Source organism: Anolis sagrei, chromosome 3 (assembly GCF_037176765.1).
Source record: "Anolis sagrei isolate rAnoSag1 chromosome 3, rAnoSag1.mat, whole genome shotgun sequence".
NCBI lineage: Eukaryota > Metazoa > Chordata > Lepidosauria > Squamata > Dactyloidae > Anolis > Anolis sagrei.
The window spans coordinates 228087341-228110747 of NC_090023.1; the positions used below are offsets into that span (position 1 = coordinate 228087341).

At 39.1% G+C, this 23407-nt stretch overlaps 1 protein-coding gene across 3 annotated transcripts in view; it reads right to left on the reverse strand.

Moving 5' to 3' along the window:
* LOC132770706 (glypican-5-like) overlaps positions 1 to 23407 on the reverse strand; it is a 445124-nt gene that overhangs the window by 270719 nt on the left and 150998 nt on the right. For all 3 annotated transcript variants that reach the window (XM_060767937.2, XM_060767938.2, XM_067465942.1), the window contains exon 4: positions 497 to 630. In XM_060767937.2, the coding sequence (XP_060623920.2) occupies positions 497 to 630 (134 nt within the window). The remainder of the gene's footprint in view (positions 1 to 496; positions 631 to 23407) is intronic.

Genomic DNA, 23407 nt, shown 5'->3' on the forward strand with positions numbered 1-23407 from the left:
GCAAACTTCATTCTTTCAGACTTCCAGTGTAAGTACACTGAAGAAGTATTATGCTCTGCTAGCCCTTTAAACCATGGTCATGGTCATGGGAACTAAAAATGTATAAAGAATTAGCAGAAAATGGCTCTTCTTTTCCATTAGCTACTGCAAGAACCACACTTTCCATGAACAGAACCCAACCTACAGGATCTTTGGATCCACCTGTGTGTACAGTGCCATATGGACAATTTCACAAAACATCCAGTTTAAAACTGGTAACATACTGCTACTATGAAAAACAAAATCTGTCCCATTAGGTGGTAAGGGAAAGCAATGACCAAGTGTGCATTACTGGTGTTCACAATTCTGAATCAAAGTCTTCTGAAAAGAGTGGCTATGGAAATGAGCGCTGGATAGTAGAACTGTGGTAGCCAGAACAACTGGATAAAAACAATTATGACTTTAAGAAACATCAAGATTGGACATATATGGAGAAATGTGGTGTCATCCGTGTTACCTCCTTTTATTGCTCAGAGAAGCCGAATGTGTCATTGTGAGAGATGGTGACTCAATTATTTCCTTTGCTTGAACAATGTTGTCTGGTAAAGGTTTCACACTCTTTTCTTCAGGCTGTCCACACACTTTATCTACCTGCAGCAAGAAAGATGGGAATGGGAAGTAAAATTACAAGTTAGTGTTTTGTTTTTTAGAGGGAATCTCTGAGAAAAGTCTCCCCAGATCTTACATGGGGGGGGGGGGACTTCCATATGCAGAAGACCACATCAACATCGGCATTTCTGTATTGTCATTTCTTTCAGAATCTGACTAACATGAACGCTACAAGTCTAATGGGAGAAAATCACAACACAAACTTTGCCATTGGCATTGCTCTTTTGACATAACAACATCAGTAAGATTATTACAGCTACAAGTAATCTTACTATCCCCAAGGTAGTCCAAACTGTATTCATTTTTTATTATAATATTTTTTATCTTTTCTTTCTTCCTTAAAGGAACTCGCCTTTACAGATCCCTAAGAACATAGCTAGCTTCTTCTTCTCACTGACTATTCTGTCTTTAGTCCAACTCTTCCCTGGCTTTGTCAAATCCAAACTCTATCTGACCTGTGATTTTGTTTCATTCTTTTCACTTACAGCCCCACTTCTTAAATCATAACTTGCTACTTCTGTCAGCCTTGCTCAGTAGTTCCCCTCATACCTAGGAATTGGGGAGTGGGAATCTAACTCAAGGGATAGTGACCTTGGTGGATGTGGCAGAATGGCAGCAGAAAAGGATTAAAGTAGTAGAAGAACAAATCAGAGGTCTTGGACCCAGGGTATAAAAAGGGTGAGTCAACATGTTAGAAGAAAGAAGGTCAGAATGATGTTATGCTGATGAGGCAAAAGGATGACTAAGGCCCTTTCTACACTGCCATATAATCCAGATTATCAAACCAGATAATCCACATTATCTACTTTGAGCTGGATTATATAAATCTACACCGACAGATAATCCAATTCAAAACAGATAATCTGGATTTTATATGGCAGTGCAGATGAGACCTAAGAAAAACAGAGTAGTACTCTGAGCCAAATACTAGGGGCACATCTAGACTGACACTTATTTCAGGGCTGATCTAGCATCATAAATGTCCCCACAAGGACTTCCACAGCTGTTGCAGATGTTGGAAGGGGTCTCTACTAACCAGTGACACAAAACATGGGACCCCCTGCCCAGTGAAGCTAGAATGGTCCCCTTGCTGCTGTCCTTCCAGCGGCAGACTAAAACCTTTTATTTGGGCAGGCTTTTTAAGAAGGTGGTTTTTAAGATCATGTCAGGGGCTGCTGTGGTTTTATATGTTTTTATGGATTTAATCTGAATGGGTTTTTAAAAAATACTAATGATGTTTAATGCTGTTTTAATATTTGATATTTGTATATTTTAAATTGTATGATGACGTTTTTATGTTAAACCTCTTTGAGTATCCTGTTGGAGAGATAAAGTGGGGTAACAACAACAACAACAACAACAACAACAACAACAACAACAATGTTACTGGGAAGTCACCCTAACCCCCACTTTTTCCCATGTAGTAGTAGTAATAGTAGTAGAAATAATAAATAAATAAATAAATAAATAAATAAATAAATAAATAAATCTTTATTTATATCCTCCCCTATCTCTCCATGGGGACTCAGGGTGGTTCACAGCAAACATTCAATGCCATAAAGTGCAACCAGAAATAAAACAACCATAAATCCAACAAAGGACATTAAATAACAACATGAAGCAATAGCAAGATATCACAACAAGTTAGAGGTCACATAACTAGACATCTAAGTAGTCTAGTTATTGCTTTCCCTGACGTCAGTCAGGTTGGCAGGGTGCTAAGGGTACTCCCTGTTGCTCTGGCTGACATCAGGACAAGTGACAGGGAACAGGCAGGTATCTTCTCTTGACCAGAGATTGCCACAACATGGAAGTGTGGTGATGTGGATGGGACTGCCATCCCATGTCTCCAGGTCACCTAACGCCTGGGACCTATGTGGTCAGTGTAGTGGCCAACAATTCATTATGCCAGAACACAGAATCCAAGGCCCTGTGGATCCAAGCTTCATGGCAGGAAGCAAAGAGAAAGCAACTACATGTGGAACTAACAGAGCCATGAAAGCAGAAACAGGCAGAGACTTAATTCATCTCTGAGCTTTAAGTACAGTAGACCCACTGAATCAATGTGAACATGGCAAGGCAATTGTTATATGAATCTCGGTGATTCAGTGGACTTTTGATCGGGACTGGAATATTGAATTTAGGTTGGAGTCACAGATTCTGGGGTGATGCCAACCACCACAGAAAAAGCAGGAGCAGCTGAATAAAAGCCCATTACTTAAGAGATTGGCACTTTTCTGCAATCACATTTTAAGCCTACGTCTGACACTAATAATAAAGGCCAAAATTGAAAGTGAAGACTTACTATAACAGATAAAGCACCTGTTTTATGATATCATACATTTGCTTTTGCTATGCTCTTTTATTTTACACGATAATAAGTAGCTACAGTAGGTGCTCTTGTCCACTGATTTTTCTTAACTATAAAAATCCACATATATGAATTATACCACACATCCCTTGCAATTATTGTAGGAACCACCATCCCACAGCTTACCCAAAATAGAAAGGAAAACTAATTTAAAGTCTTTTGAACTCATGGGGTACTTAATAATTTCATATTTAACATTCTTACAGCTATCATCAAATTTCGAAGTCATTAATGCAATTTCAAGTGAAATTCATTTTTTAAAAATCCTAGCAATATGGTGAGATAATGTTCATATGATTGGATGTTAAAAGGATAATGACAGTCTGAACAAACACTTCAAGGAGTAATAATTCTTGATGATCATCTCCCACCTTGTTAGTCATGATATTTGGCTTTGAATATTGATAATGATCAAAGGTTATGCCGAAGGGTATAATTGCTCTAGTCCAGTAAGTATGGAGAAATCTGTTGGGAATCCTTTAAAAGCTCTCAAAAATATTGGGTAATACTTCAGAAAGCTAACATACAAAATCAGTTGCAAAGATTTCCATTTTAATTCGATTTCTATTTTCTAATTTTGGAAATTAATTACTTTGGGGTACAGAATTGATTGAACTTCATGGTTTTTAAAATGAAATTAAAATAGCCCCCAAAATATAAGTGAAGTTTCGTTATCATCTTTACTTGTAAATCACATATAAGAAAAATCTGAAGACTCTTCAAAATTAAATCATAAAATTGAGTGAAACAGCAATTAATCAAAACAAGTCCTACAGAAAACATCCACAAGCCAAGTTCTTCCATTTTAAATCATTTTGACAATTTGCAGCCTGGTCTAATATAAGCAGTCGGATCTAGTACAAGATATCTTTGATTCCTAGTTTCTGATCTAACATTGACTTAATATAATTTTAATATAGTTTTTATTTTATATGCATCTTTCACGTTTGAATATCTTAACAGAAAGTTAGACTAAAATAAAACAAACCAACTCTCTGTGTATTTGGCATATACATCTGTGAATCACAAAGTATGCAAAATGTATTATTTTTCATATTGCTTTGTAACATGTATTATATATTACAATGTGTATCAGTTTCCTCAGATACCAAGTAACAATTAACAAGTTTCAGCTGAGGGTAGCTAACAACTGTGGTAAAATAAACTGTGGTTATTGTTAGAGCTACAGTTCATCACCAACGGATCATCTACACCAGTGGTTCTTAATCTGTGGATTCCCAGGTGTTTTCGCCTTCAATCCCCAGAAATCCCAGCCACTTTACCAGCTGATAGAATTTCTGGAAGTTGGTCAAAGCATCTGGGGACCTACAGGTTGAGAACCACTGATCTACACAGACTGCAAACAGCGATACTGATATGGAGTGAGGTATTTTAGATCATAATTGCCATGGTCTGCAAGACAAGCCCCGAGCGAGCTGGGGGGCTGGCAGATGTCCACACTACACACCTCTGATCCAGACCAGTGGTTGAGTGGAATCCACACAGCCCAGCAGCACCACAACCAGTTCAACGCCGCTGAACCACCACTCTTACCTTATGCCATACAGTACCCTTTGCAGTGACCACCACAGACTAAAATGGTGATGGTTATCACTTGGTGCCTATAGTGATGATAGCCAGAATGACAAAGCAACACAAAGGGGGGGATAATCACCCCTTTCTTTCTCCCTCCCTTCTTTCTCCTATCACTTCATCACTCACACTATAGTTATTATTTATTTATTTATTTTTTTGATGCATTTATTAACCGCCATTCTCAGCCCTTTAGGGCGACTCATGGCGGTGTACACACATATAAAAGACAATTTACAAAGAGGCAATTACAACAACATATAAACTACATAACAATTACAAAAACTACACTAAAAATCCGCTTCGTCTCATAGTGGAATCATAACCAATCTCATATTCCTTGTTCCATTCCAGTCATCTTTACCACATTGTTATAGCACTTAATTAAATGCCTTCTCGAACAGCCATGTCTTGAGGCTTTTTCGGAAGGACATGAGGGAGGGCGCCTGTCTGATGTCTGCAGGGAGAGTGTTCCACAGCCGAGGGGCCACCACCGAGAAGGCCCTCTCCCTCGTCCCGCCAAGCGTGCCTGTGAGGCAGGCGGGATCGAGAGAAGGGCCTCCCCAGACGATCTCAAGGTCCTCGTGGGCTCGTAGGCCAAGATGCGGTTCGAAAGGTATTTTGGGCCGGAACCGTTTAGGGCTTTGTAGGCCAAAACCAGCACCTTAAATTGGGTCCGGTAGCAAATCGGCAGCCAATGGAGCTGGGACAACAAGGGCGTTGTATGCTCCCTGCCACCCGCTCCAGTTAGTAACATGGCTGCCGCACGCTGAACCAGCTGAAGCTTCCGGGCCGTCTTCAAGGGCAGCCCCACGTAGAGAGCGTTGCAGTAGTCAAGGCGGGATGTGACCAGAGCGTGTACCACTGTGGCCAAGTTACTATAGATGTTACAAGTTACTATAGATGACAAGAAATGATCATCATTTTTTTGTCTGGTGGTCACTGTAAAGTTCAGATTGATGACACAAGGTAAGTGCTATCCCCTGTCTCTGACCTGCCTGAAAGTGGGATGATGGTGTGAACAACCACAGACACTAGAGGATATGTCAAAACTTACACTGACCCAAAATGTTGATGAGATCCTAAGTTTCAAAGAAGCTCTGGAGCAACCTGTGGCCTTTCTAAATGCAGAACAATGTGAATGGACTATGTGTGTCCTGTGGACACCATGGAGTCCATTCATCCCCAAGCCAATTCATATGGCCCATGTAGATGGGCCTTCAGCTTCCTCTCAAAAGAAGCAATGAATAATTAGAATTCATTGCTTCTTTTGAGAGCACCTGATGAACCAACCAGGACATAGCATATTATTTGAGAACACAGAAATTATGGACCACTCTAACAATTATCATGTCAGATTACACAGAGAAGCCATTGAAATCCACAAGCATGTGGACAACTTCAACAGAAAGAAAGAAACAATGAAAATGAACAAAATCTGGCTACCAGTATTATAAAAAAACCCCTCTAAAATCATAACAGTAAATAACAAAACTCAAACACAGGGGAACTCCATACAAGAAACAATCAGGAACAACTAATCACCTTTCAACAAAGGATTCCCCAGGCAGGAAAAAGCCACACCTAAAAACTGTCAAGCTATCAAATGCTAATCAAGGTGGCCAGTTGAAACATTCACATCTGGCTCCAACGAAAAAGAGTTCTTTCTCCCACCCTGGACTTTCCACAAATATATAAACCCAATTTTCCTTGTTTCCAACAGACCTCACAACCTCTGAGGATGCCTGCCATAGATGCAGGTGAAACATCAGGAGAGAATGCTTCTAGAACATGGCCATACAGCCCAAAAAACCTACAACAACCCAATTAGATTTACTTCTTTCTGCTACAAAGGAGACTTCAAAATATAGTCAGAGAATAGAATTTCTATACAGAAAATAATATGCCTCGATAAAATTTTTCTTCCTCAGAGAAAATGTTTCCTATGTAGAAAATACTGCTTTCCACACAACTCGCCTACATAAAAGATTTGAGCAGGTTAAGTCCCCAACTATAGCATTTTCTGTACAGGAAATAATATTGCTGCATACAAATATTTTTTACACATAGAATTATGTTTCCTGTGCAGAAAACTCAATTGTCTGTGCAAAATAACCAGCTGTGAATTTTGCACAAAATAAGTTTTAAATTAAAAAGAATCTTGTCAGTCCAGGGTGTTTCTCATTGAGTTTCCTCGACATTTAAAAAACTCCAAATGTTTCAATTTTTTTTTGTCATGTCAGGAGCGACTTGAGAAACTGCAAGTCGCTCCTGTTGTGAGAGAATTGGCCATCTGCAAGGGGGACGCCTGGATGATTTGATGTTTTTATCATCCTTGTGGGAGGCTTCTCTCATGTCCCCGCATGAAGAGCTGGAGCTGATAGAGGGAGCTCATCCGCCTCTCCCCAGATTCGAACCTACGACCTGTCGGTCTTCAGTCCTGCCGGCACAGGGCTTTAACCCACTGCAACACCGGGGGCTCCTGTTTCAATCATTTTTGAATACAAGAAAAGAAAATGCACGACTCACTGAAAAGATAATAATGCTATAATGTAGACAGCAACAGGACTGTTGAGAACTTGAGCAAGACTGTTGAGTCCAGGATCTGTTTTCATTGAGTTGTAGCCCAGTTTAGTTTATCCCCTTTGGTGAAGGTATCCCAAAAATGTGTGTGTGTGTGTAACTCTGGAAAGTAGTAGATTGTATGGTATAAACTACTACAAGTTGCCTTATTTATATAGTCAATCAGCACCAAATGTGTCCCTCACTCCCCTGCCCTCTCCAGTACATAAAAGCAGCCTTACAACCTTGACCTTTGTATTTGCCTTTCTACAGAAATGCCAAAGATGAAAAGCCCCTTTTGCGCATTCTCAATGGGAGATCATGAATAGGATGAGCATGGATTCATTGATCTTGCAGAGTTTGACTAAGAGCAGCTTTGGCTAATCGGTTTGTGAGAACCTGAACTGCAAAGGGGATGAATGAAAGCATGCCTCCTATATATATAGGAGGCATGCTTTCATTCATCCCCTTTGCAGTGTGTGTGTGTGTACATACATACATATATATGATTTTATCCTGCCTTTCTCCCTATGGAGAGTACAATTAAAACATTATTTATATAAAAGTTTTAAAAGAATTTAAATGAACTGAACCTGTAAATAAGCTACCTGTTAAAAGCAGCATCAAAATAACCACTGAGACATAATAATGAGAATATAAGAACAACACTTGACATTAAAAGATCATTCTGAAACAGTCAAATAGTAATCAAAAGCCTGTCTTTGTTTGCAAGAGGTCTTTTTCCAGGATTCTCAAGAATTGTGGTGGTAGTGAATCAAGAGAAAGCTCTCCCAAAAGGACATCAAAGCAGGGGCAGAAAAAAGGAAAGAAAGAAAGAAGTTTAAAAATAATTAAATAGCATTTCAATTAAAGGCAGAAGATTAAACAAATTTATTATTTATTTGCGGCATTTGTATACTGCCCTTCTCAACCCCGAAGGGTACTCAGGGCAGTTCACAATATTGGCAACAATTCAATGCCATCAATAAAAACAGTATACAACATCAAAATTGACCCTCCCCTGATAAAACATTAGACATTATTATACAAAAACACTGATCATAAAAAGATACATCTTGTTTTCTAAAACAAAAATATTAATAATGTTTCCTTAAAAAAGGGACCTGAATGTATTGGCATAAAATATCAATTCTTATCACAATTTCAGAAACTCTGTCTATGGAATAACATAAGAATAATTTGGTTTGGTTAACCTACAAGTGGGCAGAAGTTTCAGCAGCTAGCCCACATCACTAAGAAATTCTGTTTACATTGTTGGAAATGTTGACCCTAGTGTTGAATTAAATATTAAAAAGCCACCTGCCATTACAATTAATCATCCATCTCAGTACTGATGCCCTCAGTCAGACGCCTAAGCACAAGATGAAGTTCTCAAAATTACATTACTATGCTTACATTTCACTATGTAAATTAGCTTAGGACCTACAAGTAATTAGATCATGGGACTGAAAGATCTTCATTCCACATTAATTTAAATAAGGAGAAGATTTTCCCTTTTCTGTTTTTATATTAATCCATGGAGTCTTTCTACCAGAGGTTCTTTGTCTGAATTCCAATTTAATTGCAGTAAGTTAATTATGCACAGCTTGCCACAGAGTTCAGTTTCTTGTATTGATATGCATCTTTTTGTTCTAAACCATCTGTGCAAAAATATAAATTGACTAGCTGTGCCCTGCCACGCGTTGCTGTGGCCTATAGTAAAACTTATCAAAGTTGAGGTAGATATCTGGACTATTATGAAAGAGAGGTCCCTACCTATTCCTTCCCCCTTTCTCTCCTTTCTTCCTTCTCTACCTCTTTCTTTCTTTCCTTCTTTCACTACTTGGTTTCATCCTTCTCTCTTTCCTTCATTCCCTCCCCCTTTCTTCCTTTGCCTTTCTTCCCTCCCTGTTTGCTTCCTTCTTTCGCTTTTTATTTCCTTTTATTTCACCACCATCATAACAATAACAATAATGCAATGCCTTGCCTCCGGGACCTGGGACCTCTCCCATTCCCCCTAAAAGGGTCTCAGAGGAATAATAATAGCATCATAATAATCATAGAAATAACAACCTTTACCCGCCACGCATTGCTGTGACCAACCTTCCCTCTTTCTCTCCTTCTTTCCCTCCTTCCTTCCTTCCCTCCCATCTTTCCTTCTCCTCTTCCTTCTCTATCTCCTTCCTTCCCCCTTTTTCTTTCTCTTCTGGCCTCTTTCCTTCCTTCTCTCTTTCCTTCTTTCCTTCCCTCCCTCTTTCTCTACATCTTCCCCCTTCCTTCACTCCCTCTTTCCTTCCTTCATTCCCTTTTTTCTTTCCTTCTCTCCTTCCTTCCTTCCCCCTTTTTCTTTCTCTTCTGGTCTCTTTTCTTCCTTCTCTCTTTCCTTCTTTCCTTCCCTCCCTCTTTCTCTACATCTTCCCCCTTCCTTCACTCCCTCTTTCCTTCTTTCATTCCCTTTTTTCTTTCCTTCTCTCCTTCCTTCCTTCCCCCTTTTTCTTTCCCTCCCTCTGTCTCTCATTTCTTCCTTCTCTACCTCTTTCCTTCCTTCCCCCTTTTTCTTTCTCTTCTGCTGTCTCTCTTTTCTTTCCTTCCATCTTTCCTTTTCTTCTTCCTTCTTTCTCTAACTTTCCTTCCTTCCCCCTTTTCTTTATCTCCCTTTCTCTTTCTTCCTTCTTTCCTTCCTTCCTGTCTTTCCTGGATTTTGACAGGGCGGGAAGGGGTGCGGTGGGGTTTGGAGGTGGCGTGAAGTAAAAGGAGGTAAGATTGGGGCAGGCGAGTGATGGAGCGTGAGGTTGTGTGTGTGTGTGTGGCAGCGGGGGGAGTGATGGAGCGTGGGGTTGCGTGTGTGTGTGCGGCAGCGGGGGGGAGTGGGGTTGCGTGTGTGTGGCGGTGGGGGAGTGATGGAGCGTGGGGTTGCGTGTGTGTGTGCGGCGGGGGGAGTGATGGAGCGTGGGGTTGTGTGTGTGCGTGCGGCGGGGGTGTGTGTGTGCGGGAAGCGGCGCGGCGGGGCTTGGAGTGGGCATGGCTTCCGCAGAGGGAACTGTGTGCGCGCGCCAGGGAACTTGCGGCTGGGCACCAATGCGCATGCTCAGTTGTTTTGCCGTTTTGTGAGTGTGTTGTTGTGTTGTTTTTCATTTTGAGTAGATATGTTTGTACCTTATGGGTTGTGTTATGGGCATGGCAATTTTGGTTAAGTTTCGTTGGGGGGTTTGTGAGTTTTGTTGATTTGCCGTTTTGTGAGTGTGTTGTTGTGTTGTTTTTCATTTTGAGTAGATATGTTTGTACCTTGTGGGTTGTGTTATGGGCATGGCAATTTTGGTAAAGTTTCGTTGGGGGGTTTTTGAGTTTTGTTTCCTCGTTGGATGCCCCTAACAAATTTATATATATAGATTAACACAAACAATGGTGAGATTGCATTTGAGAATGTATTGCACATACTAGTATCAGTCTGTTTTATTAATGAATTGAAAATGACCCAACATGTCTCTTATCTATTAACACATGTTAGAGCAATGACTCTTAGGGTGGTCCTGTTTCTATCCCACCCACCTCCAAGGGAACTATATCATTAAAAACATGCCACATTATCACGGGGTGTCTACACCACTGGAGAAATTACACTGTTTAGCTTTTATTGAACCACCTGACATCCGCCAGGAAGTAGCAACCAATAGTGAAAGGACCACTCCGTTTGGGTATCAGCCAGCATGCCAATGACTTAAATCAAGAAATAGTTTTTAAAGATCTACAGAGACACTTGCTGGAACACTTCAGCAAGCAAGAGTCCAAAAGTGGCAGGCTGAAACCCAGAACCTCAATCCACAGCTGATACCAAATAAGAGACTCCCTCCTGGACACACAGAAAACTGGGTGACTTCGAAGGTGCTGAACAGACTGCACTCTGGCATCACAAGATGCAGAGCCAACCTTAAGGAATGGGGCTACAAAGTGGAATCCACGACATGCAAATGTGGAGAAGAGCAAATCACAGACCACCTACTGCAATGCAACCTGAACCCTGCCACATGCACAATGGAGGACCTTCTTGCAGCGACACCAGAGGCACTCCAAGTGGCCAGCTACTGGTCAAAGGACATTTAATAGAATACAAAGTCTGCAAAAATTGTGTTTTGTTTTGTTTGTTTGTTTGTTTTTAATGCAATACAATTATTTGACATAATAAATAAATATATTTAAGAAACAGGACAGAGAGGACATGTGATAATGTGTTTGCATTTGTCATTTTATATATACATAGGCAAATATTAAAAAATTCCATAAACTAAATAGAACAATCTTACATCTGATGAAGCAAACTACAACCACTTGACCTGTATTCCTGCTCCACTTGCCCAAATGTTAATTGTGGATGGGCACCTTCCAGGTCTTTGTTTTGTCATTTAAATTAGATTTGGGGAGGTAAAAGGTAAAGGGTAAAGGATTCCCCTTGACATTAAGTCTAGATGCATCCAACTCTGGCGGGTGGTGCTCAACTCCATTTCTAAGCCGAAGAGCCAGTGTTGTCTATATATGCCTCCAAGGTCATGTGGCTGGCATGACTGCATGGAACACAGTTACCTTCCTGTTGAAGTGGTACTTAAAGATATACTCACATTTGCATGTTTTTGAACTGCTAGGTTGGCAGGAGGATTTTGGGAGGATTGTCCTTAAATTGAGAATATTCTTATATTGAAGAATCTGTTCTGTAAAGTAGGATGCCTGGCCACATAAGTTACTCTCCTTCTTATATTCCTATTGAATTATTCTCAGAGTGAAACTATAGGTTGCATTAAGAATATGGTGTGCATCTCTGTGTCTGTTTTTGTTTGATTCTAAAGGAACTATATGAGGTCAAATCTGGACTGACACTATTCCGCATGGATAGCTCTCCTTGCATCTGGAGGGTTTTTCCCCTAAGCACAAAAGATGGGTAAAATTTTGTAGGGAAGCATCAGGGAGCAAATATTAACTTTACTTTTTCAACCTGTTTTTCCTGACTAACTTGAAAGGTAAAACAAAACCAGAGCCAGAGCTGCACATAATATACATTTTGATTGATTTGGCTTTTCTTGAATCAGAATGGTACAATCGTTTGAGAGCTGGGCTGATACTCTGAGAGACTATGGTCTAAATCAGGCATGGAGAAATTTGGCCCTCCAGGTGTTTTGGACTTCAACTCCCACAATTCCTAACAGTCGCTAGGCTGCTTGAAATTATGGAAGTTGTAGGCCAAAACACCTGGAGGGCCAAAGTTTCCCCATGCCTGGTCTAAATACTCATTTAATTGTGGAACCCCCAGAGTGATACTCTCAGCATCAGAGAAAAGCAATGGCAAAACTCAAGTGAAAGGATCTGGCCATAAAAACCCTAGGATAGGCTTGCCATTAGTGAGAGCTATATAAATAAGCACACATCATCAACAACAACAACAATGAACAACCCAGAGAGGCTAACCAATCTCAGATTCCCAACATTTTGCCTTAGCTCAAGGAAGACAGAGGGCCCTTCCACACTGTCCCTCTATACTAGGATCTGACCCCAGATTATCTGTTTATCTCAGGTTATCTGGCAGTAGGGTCTCATATATTCCAGTTTAAAGCAGATAATCTGGGACCAGATTATGGGATAAAGGGGCAGTAAGGAAGGCCCAGAAGCTGATTCCAGAAGGTTGAGAAGGTTTGTAAAATTTGTGGACATCTAGGTCTGCTTACAGCTTTAATATCTGTGAGCTACATTGGGTCTCACTTTGGGAGAATGACAACATATAATTCAAGCAAAGAAATAAATAAACAACAACATTTCAGTCTGCTGAAAAGCAACCATCAGCTTTTAATTAAAAAAAACCTTCTTACTCCAAATTGTTACCATTTCAACTGAAATATGCAGAAAAAAAATATTACTGAAAAAAACAGGGAGGGAAATCTTCCTCTGCTATTTTTCCTACTCTTTGGCTTTCTCTCTGTTAATCTGTGGTGGCGTATAGGGAAACTTGAAAATCACATTACAGTGGGACCTCTTTTTAAGAGCATCCCAATTTAACAGGATTTTGAGTTAAGAGCTGTCACTCAGCCTGAGTTTCAGTTTGACATATAAGCAGCCTTTTAGGTGACCGCATTTCTGTGTACGAACCCACATGACCTCTTTGAGCATCTGGAGAGGCCCTGCTTACGCTCCCACCTTCATCGCAGGCGTGATTGGTGGGGACGAGGGAGAGGGCCTTCTCGGTGGTGGCCCCTCGACTCTGGAATTCACTTCCCAAGGACATGCCCCAAGTCTGGCAGTCTTTAGGAGGAGCTTGAAAAAGTGGTTGTTCCAGTATGCCTTCACAGAATACGGAAACTCTCAGCAATATGTCCTCCAAATGCACTTTATTACTGACTTAGGATTGCCTGCACGCCCTTATACCTCTCTGAAAACCCTATCCCAGTTATATTTTATCTCTTCAGACCCAGCATTATTTTTTAAATTTTAATTATTACATTTGGCCCAGCCACAGGTTTTTAAATGTTTGTTGTGCTATTGTCAATATTTATTGCTTATTTTTTTGTTTATGAGATTTATTTTAACTGTTTTGTACTGTTGTTTGTTATTGCTTTTATTATTGATGTATTGCGGGCTCGGCCTCATGTAAGCCACACTGAGTCCCTTGGGGAGATGGTTGCGGGGTATAAATAAATTATTATTATTATTATTATTATTATTATTATTATTAAAGAGCTAGCACCAGAGGGAACCCTAGTGCAAGAGTACAGAGCTTCAAGGGAACAGCCTCCATGCCTCGTGCATCATGCTCTGTCTGCTTTGGGACATTGCTGTCTACTTTGCTCATGTCTGCTTTAAGGAGTTTGAGTTTGTTGATTTTGTGTGGTTTTTATTCCTGGTATGTTTGGCTTAATAAACTGAGAGATGAGAAAAGAGAGCAAGAGAGGGAGGGAAGTTGGAATTTGTACAGTATGAAGAAAATTATGCTTCTTCCTCTTCACTTTGTGCTTCCTTGCCACATCTTTGTGCTTCTACCATATTAATGTAAATGTGCATTGATGCTTTATATGTTATTTATAGAGTACATTTTCTTATTTAAAAACATGTAACAAAATGGGGGTAATTTTCGGGGGAGGGGCAGAATGAATTAATAGCATTTCAATGTGAAATTCTGTTTTGAGATAAGAGTGTTTTGAGACAAGAACCCAGTCATGGAATGAATGAAACTCTTAAGTCAAGGTACCACTGTATATTCTCACTAGAGGATTTGATAACCATTGTTATAGTCCAAAGCAAAACCCAGCATTGTGGGTCCTAACATTTCCTCGCTACTACACCACTGAAAGCCATATCATATTCTATGTGGTGCCACAAATACACTGTGCATTCACAGAAGCTTTTGTCCTGGAAATAAATCTGTGTGCTTATTCCATGCCCATGTTAGATTGATATACTGTAAAAGTGCTACAGCTTTTTGTTGCCCTGTGGATCTATGATGTCTGACCTTCCAGAAATGGGATTGGAATTCATGGCTTGTTCAAGAAGCAGACAGTCAGGCTGTGACATTTTCAACTGCTGCAATCCATTTCTGTTTGTCATGAGATAATCACAGTGATCATATCATGTCAGGGGTGGAGGGGGTGATTTTGCAAGTGTATATATAAAGTTTTCCCAACAGTACAGAAAGAAATCTCACATTAATTAATTAAAACAAAGTACAAAGGAGAATAAAAATGAATGAAGAAATGCTGCATTATGAATGACACTTCCTCTCCTTTGAGGTAAAAGATGTTAGTTGGATTTTGTTTTCTCCTTCAGTTGCAAGAAAATGAGTATCACAAACCTTGGAATGCCCCAGGTACCTCAATGGGCAACCTTTCAAGTGAAGTGCAAACAAGCTGTTACAAAAGATAATATCAACACCAAAGTTATCCCACAACATTATATCTCCCAGATAGACAAAAGGTCACACAAAAGAACCTGGAAATGATTGAAGAATCTGCAGGATTTTGTGAGTTAAGTTTGTTTTCAGAAGGTTTCCTCTGTTCACTCTTTCAGGAAATATTACTTCCTATATTGACTGAATGAGATTTGGTCATTTTTCTCCCTAACCACCCAAGTTTATTGAGTTTAAAAACAAACAAATAAGAAAGATGATCGAACAAGAAAGCATTTCATGTATGTCTTGTTCTGAGGAGACAGATCAACCAAGAGAAGAGATAAAACTTTTGGCTAAAATTGTCAACTCTTCTTTCTTATCCATATAGCATCACTACATTTGCTAGTGTATTTAACACCGAGATGTCAAGGTCAAAACTTGCAAACAAAATGTCTTCCCTGGTGATGAAGATGTAATGTATCAATACAGTTAAAACAAACTACAAAGGAGAATAAAAACACATATTTCAAGGCAGGATTCTTACCCTGAGATTCCTCCCTCTTGCCATGAGGATTATAATGGAATATCTTGAGATCCTATAATCATGGTGTTAACAGAAGACTGATGTCTTATTTCTTATTTACAGAAAGAACTACACCAAAGAATTAAAAATTAAGTAAAAAAGGAAGAACAATGTCAGGTTATTTATATTTATGAATCTGTTCAAACTGAATTACTTCCTTTATCTCTATATAAATTACCATGTAGCATTTCATGGGATTTTCAGATTACTATTATTTATTATTTATTTATTATTTATTACTTGCACTTATTTACCGCCACTCTCAGCCCAGGGGCGACTCGTGGCGGTGAACAACAACATAGAAAAGACAATTTACAGTAATCAAAAACAATACATAACATGCTACTACTACTTGACATATACTTATACTAAAAATCCGCTTCGTCATATCATGGGTCATAGTCAGTCTCATAGTCGTGGTCCATTCCGGTCATCATTGCCAAAAGATATAGCACTCAGTTGAAGGCCAACTCGAAGAGCCAAGTTTTCAGGCTCTTACGAAAGGCCATAAGGGAGGGCGCCTGTCTAACTTCAGTAGGGAGGGCGTTCCACAGCCGGGGGGCCACCACCGAGAAGGCCCGCTCTCTCGTCCCCGCCAGGCGTGCCTGTGAGGCAGACGGGATCGAGAGAAGGGCCTCCCCGGATGATCTCAAGGTCCTCGTGGGCTCGTAGGCCAAGATGCGGTCTGCAAGGTATTTTGGGCCGGAACCGTTTACTAGACAGGTAAATGATAATGTTCCAACTCATTTTATTTCTAGGGACATCCTGCATTTAACTTAGCAAGTTTGATCAGGGAATGAAGATATAAATGGAAGAAATCTGATTTTTATGCACCTCTGGTACTCACTAGGATTGCCATGTCATTTTGTTCCAAGTTTTATATTTGGTCTGTATTCTGTGAAATTCAACACAACATAAGCCTAGTATGTAGCACAATCCACAGCCACAGGATCCTGTCATTCTTCTTCTTTTCATAAATCATTTCTTCTTTGGTGGTGCACAATGAATTTTTTGATGTTATATATGGCCTCCTGCCCATACCTATATTACCCGAGGAGTGAAGTATTTTTCCCTCTGGAATAAATTGTATGCATATACAGTATATGTATTTCATATATATAGGACATTCAAAGGAATGATTACGGAAACCACAAACCAAGAAGAAAATCAAATAAAGCCTTCCTAAATTAATTTCTAAACCATTTTAGAAATCAAAACGTTTACTTTTTAAAGCATTTTTGTTGTGTGAAATCTTTTCTTTAAAAAAAACAAGAAAATGTGCAGAAAATGGTCATGTTGCATAACAATATAATGTTCTGCACAGAAAATTGTTCTTTCTTGCACCGAAAATTCAGTTATGTACAAAACAACCATGCATGCATTTTACTGAACAAATCCTGAATAACAGACTTTGACAATTCTGCTTTTGAACAGTTTCTCACAGTATAAAAATAATAACATGTCTCATTCTTCTGAGAAGAAAATTAAAGAATTACAACCCTCCATTAATTATTATGAAGTGGACAGGTTAGCCTCCAAAATGGATAACATTTTTTCTATGTATGTAAAAAAAGTAAAGGTAAAGGCTTCCCCTTGACATTAAGTCTAGTCAAGTCTGACTCTGGGGGGGGGGGGGGGGGTGCTCATCTCCATTTCTAAGCCAAAGAACTGGCATTGTCCATAGACACCTCCAAGTTCATGTGGCATGACTGCATGGAGCGCCATTACCTTCCCACTGAAGTAGTACCTATTGATCTACTCACTTTTGCATGTTTTCAAACTGCTAGGTTGGCAGAAGCTGGGGTTATGAATGGGAGCTCACCCCATCCTGTGAACCTGAACCACCAACCTTCCAGTCTACAAGTTCTGCAGTGGTTTAACTCGCTGTGCGACCACATGTAGCTCCGAAAATTATACAAAACTTTGGAATATCTTACTACAAGATCATATAGAAAAAGCCTCTGATGAATGTATTTTCACTCTGAATTGTAAAAGAACAATGATAGCAATAAGAAAGATGAAACTATTTTTATCCACTTTTTTCTTCTTCCCATATGTTGCTTATTGAATTAAGTCCAAGACCACCTGTACTAAGGCTAAAATGTGTGCAACATTGTCAACCCTTAGAGGTCAGGATATGAGAGCTCTTTAGCAAACATAGCATATTTTAGTTCATAGCAATACTTTGGTATGGTAGCAATACTCTTTTAAAAAAAATGAGAACAGTCTTAATATACAAGGATGTTTGTAATAATGTAGAAAAAGAAATAAATGTGAAACATGCCAAGCAGTCTTCTATTTTTTTAAGCCATAATTTCAAGCCTTAAGGTAGGATATGAAACCCCAGAAATGTAAAATATGAAAGTAATAAAACATACAACTGCTCGGAGTTTGATAAAGATCTTTTTGGAAGTGGGAGGGATTGGAGGATTTCTTGTGACCTTTGATGATGAATCTAAGCATTGCATTTTGGTGAATGCATTTGAAATGAAACCTAAAATAAAAACAGCTGTTTGAAGAACATGCATGACAAACATTTTCACTGGGGAAAAATGCTGCTTTGGGGTTATTTTGTTTTGGTTTATCATAATCAAACGGGTGTTCAGTGAATTTTACTTCAATACCAAGCCATTTGCAGTAGTTGTTAGTGGCATCCAGTACAGGCAACCTGAGTGTCAAACAGCTCAAAATGATATTGTAAGAGCCAATTCTACCAATGTAAAATTAATATTTCCCAGTAATTGTGATGTCCTTTCCATTTTTAAAAAGCTAGATTGTTTTAGCGTCTTGGTTTAGGCACCTAAGAATTATGTAGTAGTTATAAACAAGCAATGTTTTCCTGCCTAAATGATTCTTAAAAACCAAGCCAACCCAGAAAGAAAGCACTGTTGTGTTACGGCTCCTTTAGAGAACAATTCAAAGAAAAAATGGAGGAGGCACAGGGAAGTGTGCAATGGTCCCAATTCCACAATCCCGACTGTCTCTACCTTCAGGCCATTACAATTGAATGGCTTGTTCTTCAGATCTTCCACCGAATGCATAACATTCTTGAGGTTTAAACAGTAGGGATAATGCCAGCATATTCAACACTGCACTCCTCTCCCAAAAAATTTCTCAACATATGGGTACTACTAATTTCTGTCAGAAGTTTAAAGCAAAACCAGGCATGATAATGTGTCAATGTAATCAATGAAGGTGCTTTGCATTTTGTAAATATCAGTCATCAAGAAAGCTGAATGGGTTCAGGATTCCTTCTGACCTTGCAAAAAATGCCTCCTCAAAGTTCGTTCTTTTACAATTTGGGGGGGGGGGGGGGTAGTATATGTAACACCAGCCAACAAAAAAAAATCTTTGTGTCTTGGTTTTTAGGCCTGTTCCTGGGATAATTTAAGACATTGATTCAGAAAATTGCATTGGATAGATCACATCAACTTTAGTTTCTGAGTTATGGTTATTGTGGCTTTCTATGGGTGAGAAGTAGAAAACTGGCATATGGCATATATTTTCTATCTCAAAAACTACAGCGATAGGGGGAAATTGGAGTCATTTTTGGAATCAGCAGGTCAAATACACCCAGAATCAGGTCTAACACCCGAGGCACCAAAATGTATGTTGGCCAGTGTAATTGCTGCTGAATCTGATTTAGTTGTTTTAGATGACATTCATTATCTACAGCCTACTTCAGAATACTTTTGGTATAGATTTGGGAAAGTCTTATACAACCTTAATGTAAAAGATAAAACTGATGATTGGCTAATTGGTTTGCAAGAATGGAGCTGGGTTGAGTTATCTTGTTGTCACCAGTACTGATCATGGGAGTGAGCTCCCAGTTTGTCTATGCAGAACCAGTAGTTCTTTGAAGAAGGAACCAGAATTGATATTATTAGACTAACAGAGGGTGAAAAATAGTGTTTCATTGTTGAAACCTCAAAGTAATTGTGAGTAAACTAAGAATTTACTCGGTTATCCAAGAGTGTAGCCTTACTAAAGATTTTAAGGGGAGGCTATAGAAACACAAAAAATAAAAAAACCCTATAATGTGTCCTTTTGAAAACAAAAAGACACTTCATTCCTGCAACCTTTCAATTTATAAAAAAAACCCTAAAACATCTGAGCATTTGCAGTTTCTTGGATGACAACTCAAAAGTTAAGCATTCCTTTGCTCAGCGCCTGTACAAAATCTTCCTTCAGCCCATATATCATTACGGCCTATCAGGAATTTATGGCACATTAAGATAGACTGCAGGGATTTCACAAAATAACCTGAAATGATTCCTTATGAGAAAAAAGAAAGAAAAATATTATGCTCAAGTTTCAAACCAGACACTAGAACTTCATTGATTGAAACTTGAGCACTGGGCCAATATTATTTTAGCAACAGTTGCTATACATTTTAGCCATATTTGCTATTTGGCCTGAAATTGATATTTTGATATTGCCTGATAATTGTCTTGAATTCCTGAGTCCACTCTTAAACTGAAGCAACAATCTACGTAAATCAAGTGCCCTGATGTCAGTCAAAGAGGCACACAGGGGCCAGTACCCAATGGAGTAATTTTGCTGGTAGAAATGAGAAGGTTTCCTCTCCTGCTTCCAGCTCCTGTATCCCATACAAGTAATCTCAAGATGGTTGAGCACCCTTCAATCCCCCAAGCAGATTGGCACACTATGGAGGTTACATGGGCATGGAAAAAAATCCAGATACTATCCTAAGCATAGCATCTTTTTTAGTCCACACATTCATATGTTGTGTTCCATTCAACTACAAAGCAGATAATGTGGATTATATGGCAGTGTAGGGGTCTAAATTGTATCTGTCTTCAACACTGTCTCTCATCTCTCGTGTAGATTTTATAGTGTAGTCAAAATACTTGGTTTGAGACACATTTGGAAATGGGAATTGACTGGTTTCTAGGTGAATTTTCCTCCATCTGTCACAGGGACTAACTTCTGAAGTGATACCTTGCAGGAACAGATTGCCATGAATTACTGCTCTGGCTTGTTAATTAATCCTTTATTACCTATCTCAAAACAGGTACATTTAATTTGAGAAAACAAAAACATCTAATTTTGTACCATTGTAGAAGGTACAGATTGGAGAGAGAAGTGAAAATTTGAAAATAAGGACTCATTGCTTCTTGAGCTGGGGAACATAAAGTTCCAGTTTCAGAAAGAGACATTTCTACAACAAAATCACTTCTCAATCTGTATCTATTTTGAGTCACACAAGTGACCCCTGCCATTCTCAGGGCAGATAAACAAAACACTTCTTCTGTTATCATCTCCTGACCCTCTGCTGGGGAAAAGGAGGTCCAGGGCAATTGTGGTGATGGGCTACAATTGAAGTTTTGGCAAAACAACTATAAAACTTGCACCAGACATATGGAAATAATAATGAAATAATAATGAAACGATTTCGAAACAATTTCAAAACAATTACGAAACAATACGAAATAAATTTTAAAAATTCATTTCGATTTTTAGTTGCTCCTGAATGGTTCAATATCGGATCGTAAGCTACTTTAAATACGAATTATTAACAAATTACGAAATTAACGAACGAAACCGCCCAGCCCTGCTAGGTAGTTTTGATAGCCTGGAGAGCCAGTAAAACAGGGACATTTTTGTTTTCTAACTGTGCTGTCCTTTTGATCTTGTCTCAGTTAAATTTGAAATCCACATTCTGCTCCCTCAAATCTAACCTCACAGGTTTACATTAGGACTGCGCCCTTCCTTATAGATATAGCATAACTGCAGTAGGTTTGTCTCCAGATGCAGAAAAACCTTGAGTGACACAGTGGCTTGTACCACTTTATTATCACATCATGCTTTCCTGTTTGTCTGACTCAATATTCACAAACATTTTCCCATGATGTTAACATATAAATTCTTCATATATTTGGTTTTCAATTTAGTCATCCACATACCTTGGCAGTTCACAGCAGTGGAAGGCCAGCCAGAGAGTTGTCATTAACAGAACAGCAGGAGGCATACATCAAGTACTTGGAGAATATGGAGGATCTCTTTCCAGCAACCCTAGCCTCCAAGCAAAATGTTACATCAGTTTCTTACTTTAGATAATAGACCTGTCCTACCCTCTGGAGAACTAAGAAACAAACATGCAATCTACCTGCCTGCTTTAGTGTACACATTTCACATTTCTGACTAGATAATACAGCTTCCTTAGCTTTTACAGACTGACCAAATTGAACTGGTGTAGTTTAGTGAGAAATATGTAGAAATTATCTAAGGGAATGCATCTTAAATTTATGAATTCCCAGTTTGAGATCAAATGTTTCCTACTTTGTTGAGTTCAAAAACCCCAGAATAAATATAGTATGTCCCAAAAAATGTAATACATCCTTAACAGCTAAAAATTCTGGATATACATATATTTGGCAATGTTTTTCATATGGCACAATTTAATGTGCATTTGAACAGTTAACTTTTACAAATATGTATATTATTTCACTCTTTTTTTCTCAGATGTACAAATGCTCTTGTAACTGTTTCTAGAGATTCCTTTAGTCAAGTCTGTTGAGTCCAATGAATTTCATTCCATTCACAGAAATATCTAGAGAGACTGAATTCATTACAGATACTATGATGACAAACCATTTGGCTGACATCATTGTTAAGATAGTGAGCTACACCGTGATTATGGGCCATGGCGGTGTAATAAATTATTCTTTCAAAAATGTAATACATAGTAAAGTATTATTTACTTATTATATTTCTATGAACCCAATCGTCAAACCTTTCTGAATAGTCACAAAACAATTCAAATGGGGCTACTTTGTTCACAAAAGCTATTATATGCCTCCAGATTGTTTTATGCTGAGGTCAAGTTTTTTAAAAGATTTTTTTATTACGGTCAGAGAAGTAGAGTATAACACAGCTTCCTTTCCTTCTGAGGGAGCTTAGAAGATAATATAGGTGACATATACAGTTTGTGTGTGCATGTATGTATGTGTGAATATATATCTATATAATGCAGCTGTGGACAAGTTTGCATAGGGACCACCAACCACAGCGCCCAAACATGAATCAAGGAACATGAAAGGCACTGCAGACTAACTAAATGTATGGGATGGTACTCTCTCCCTCCCCCAAGCCCCAGGTTTATCTCATAAAGTTAGAGAAAAGGTACCTGGATGTCATAAGTTCCCTTCTTGCACCCTCCTGGCATGAGGAAATGATGTGCCAGGAGATGCTTCTTTTTTGACTTGGGTGATGGTTGAAGTTTTTATGTAGGTATCTATCGGTGTGTGTAAGTTTTCTGTAAACTGTGTGGAACAATTGCTGATTGGGTTTGCAGGTGACTATGACATTTAGAAATAGCAGTTTTCCTTCATTTTCTTTTTCCATAGTGAATTGAAGGTTTGGGTGGATGCTCCAACCATCATCCAACCAAAAAAAGCACTCCAACTATCACCCAACCATTACTCCAACCATCACTCAAGTCAAAAAAAGAAGCACAAATAAAGCTCTGACACACAATGCAAAAAGAATTTGTTAACCCCACCTCCTTCAAGGTGAACTGAAGCACCTAAAATGGGCTCTACGGGCCAATGGAGACTCCACCACAGACATCCGAAGAGCTGCAAGGCCAAGAACAAGTCATGAGAGTAAGGATAAAGATCCCTTCAGAGGAAAAGTGTTCTTACCATACCTTGAGGGAACTACTGACCACATAGGGAAGCTGATGAAGAAACACATCTACAAACTATCTACAGTCTCACTACGAAAACCCAACAAATGTTATGGTCAGCAAAGGACAAGAGGGAAC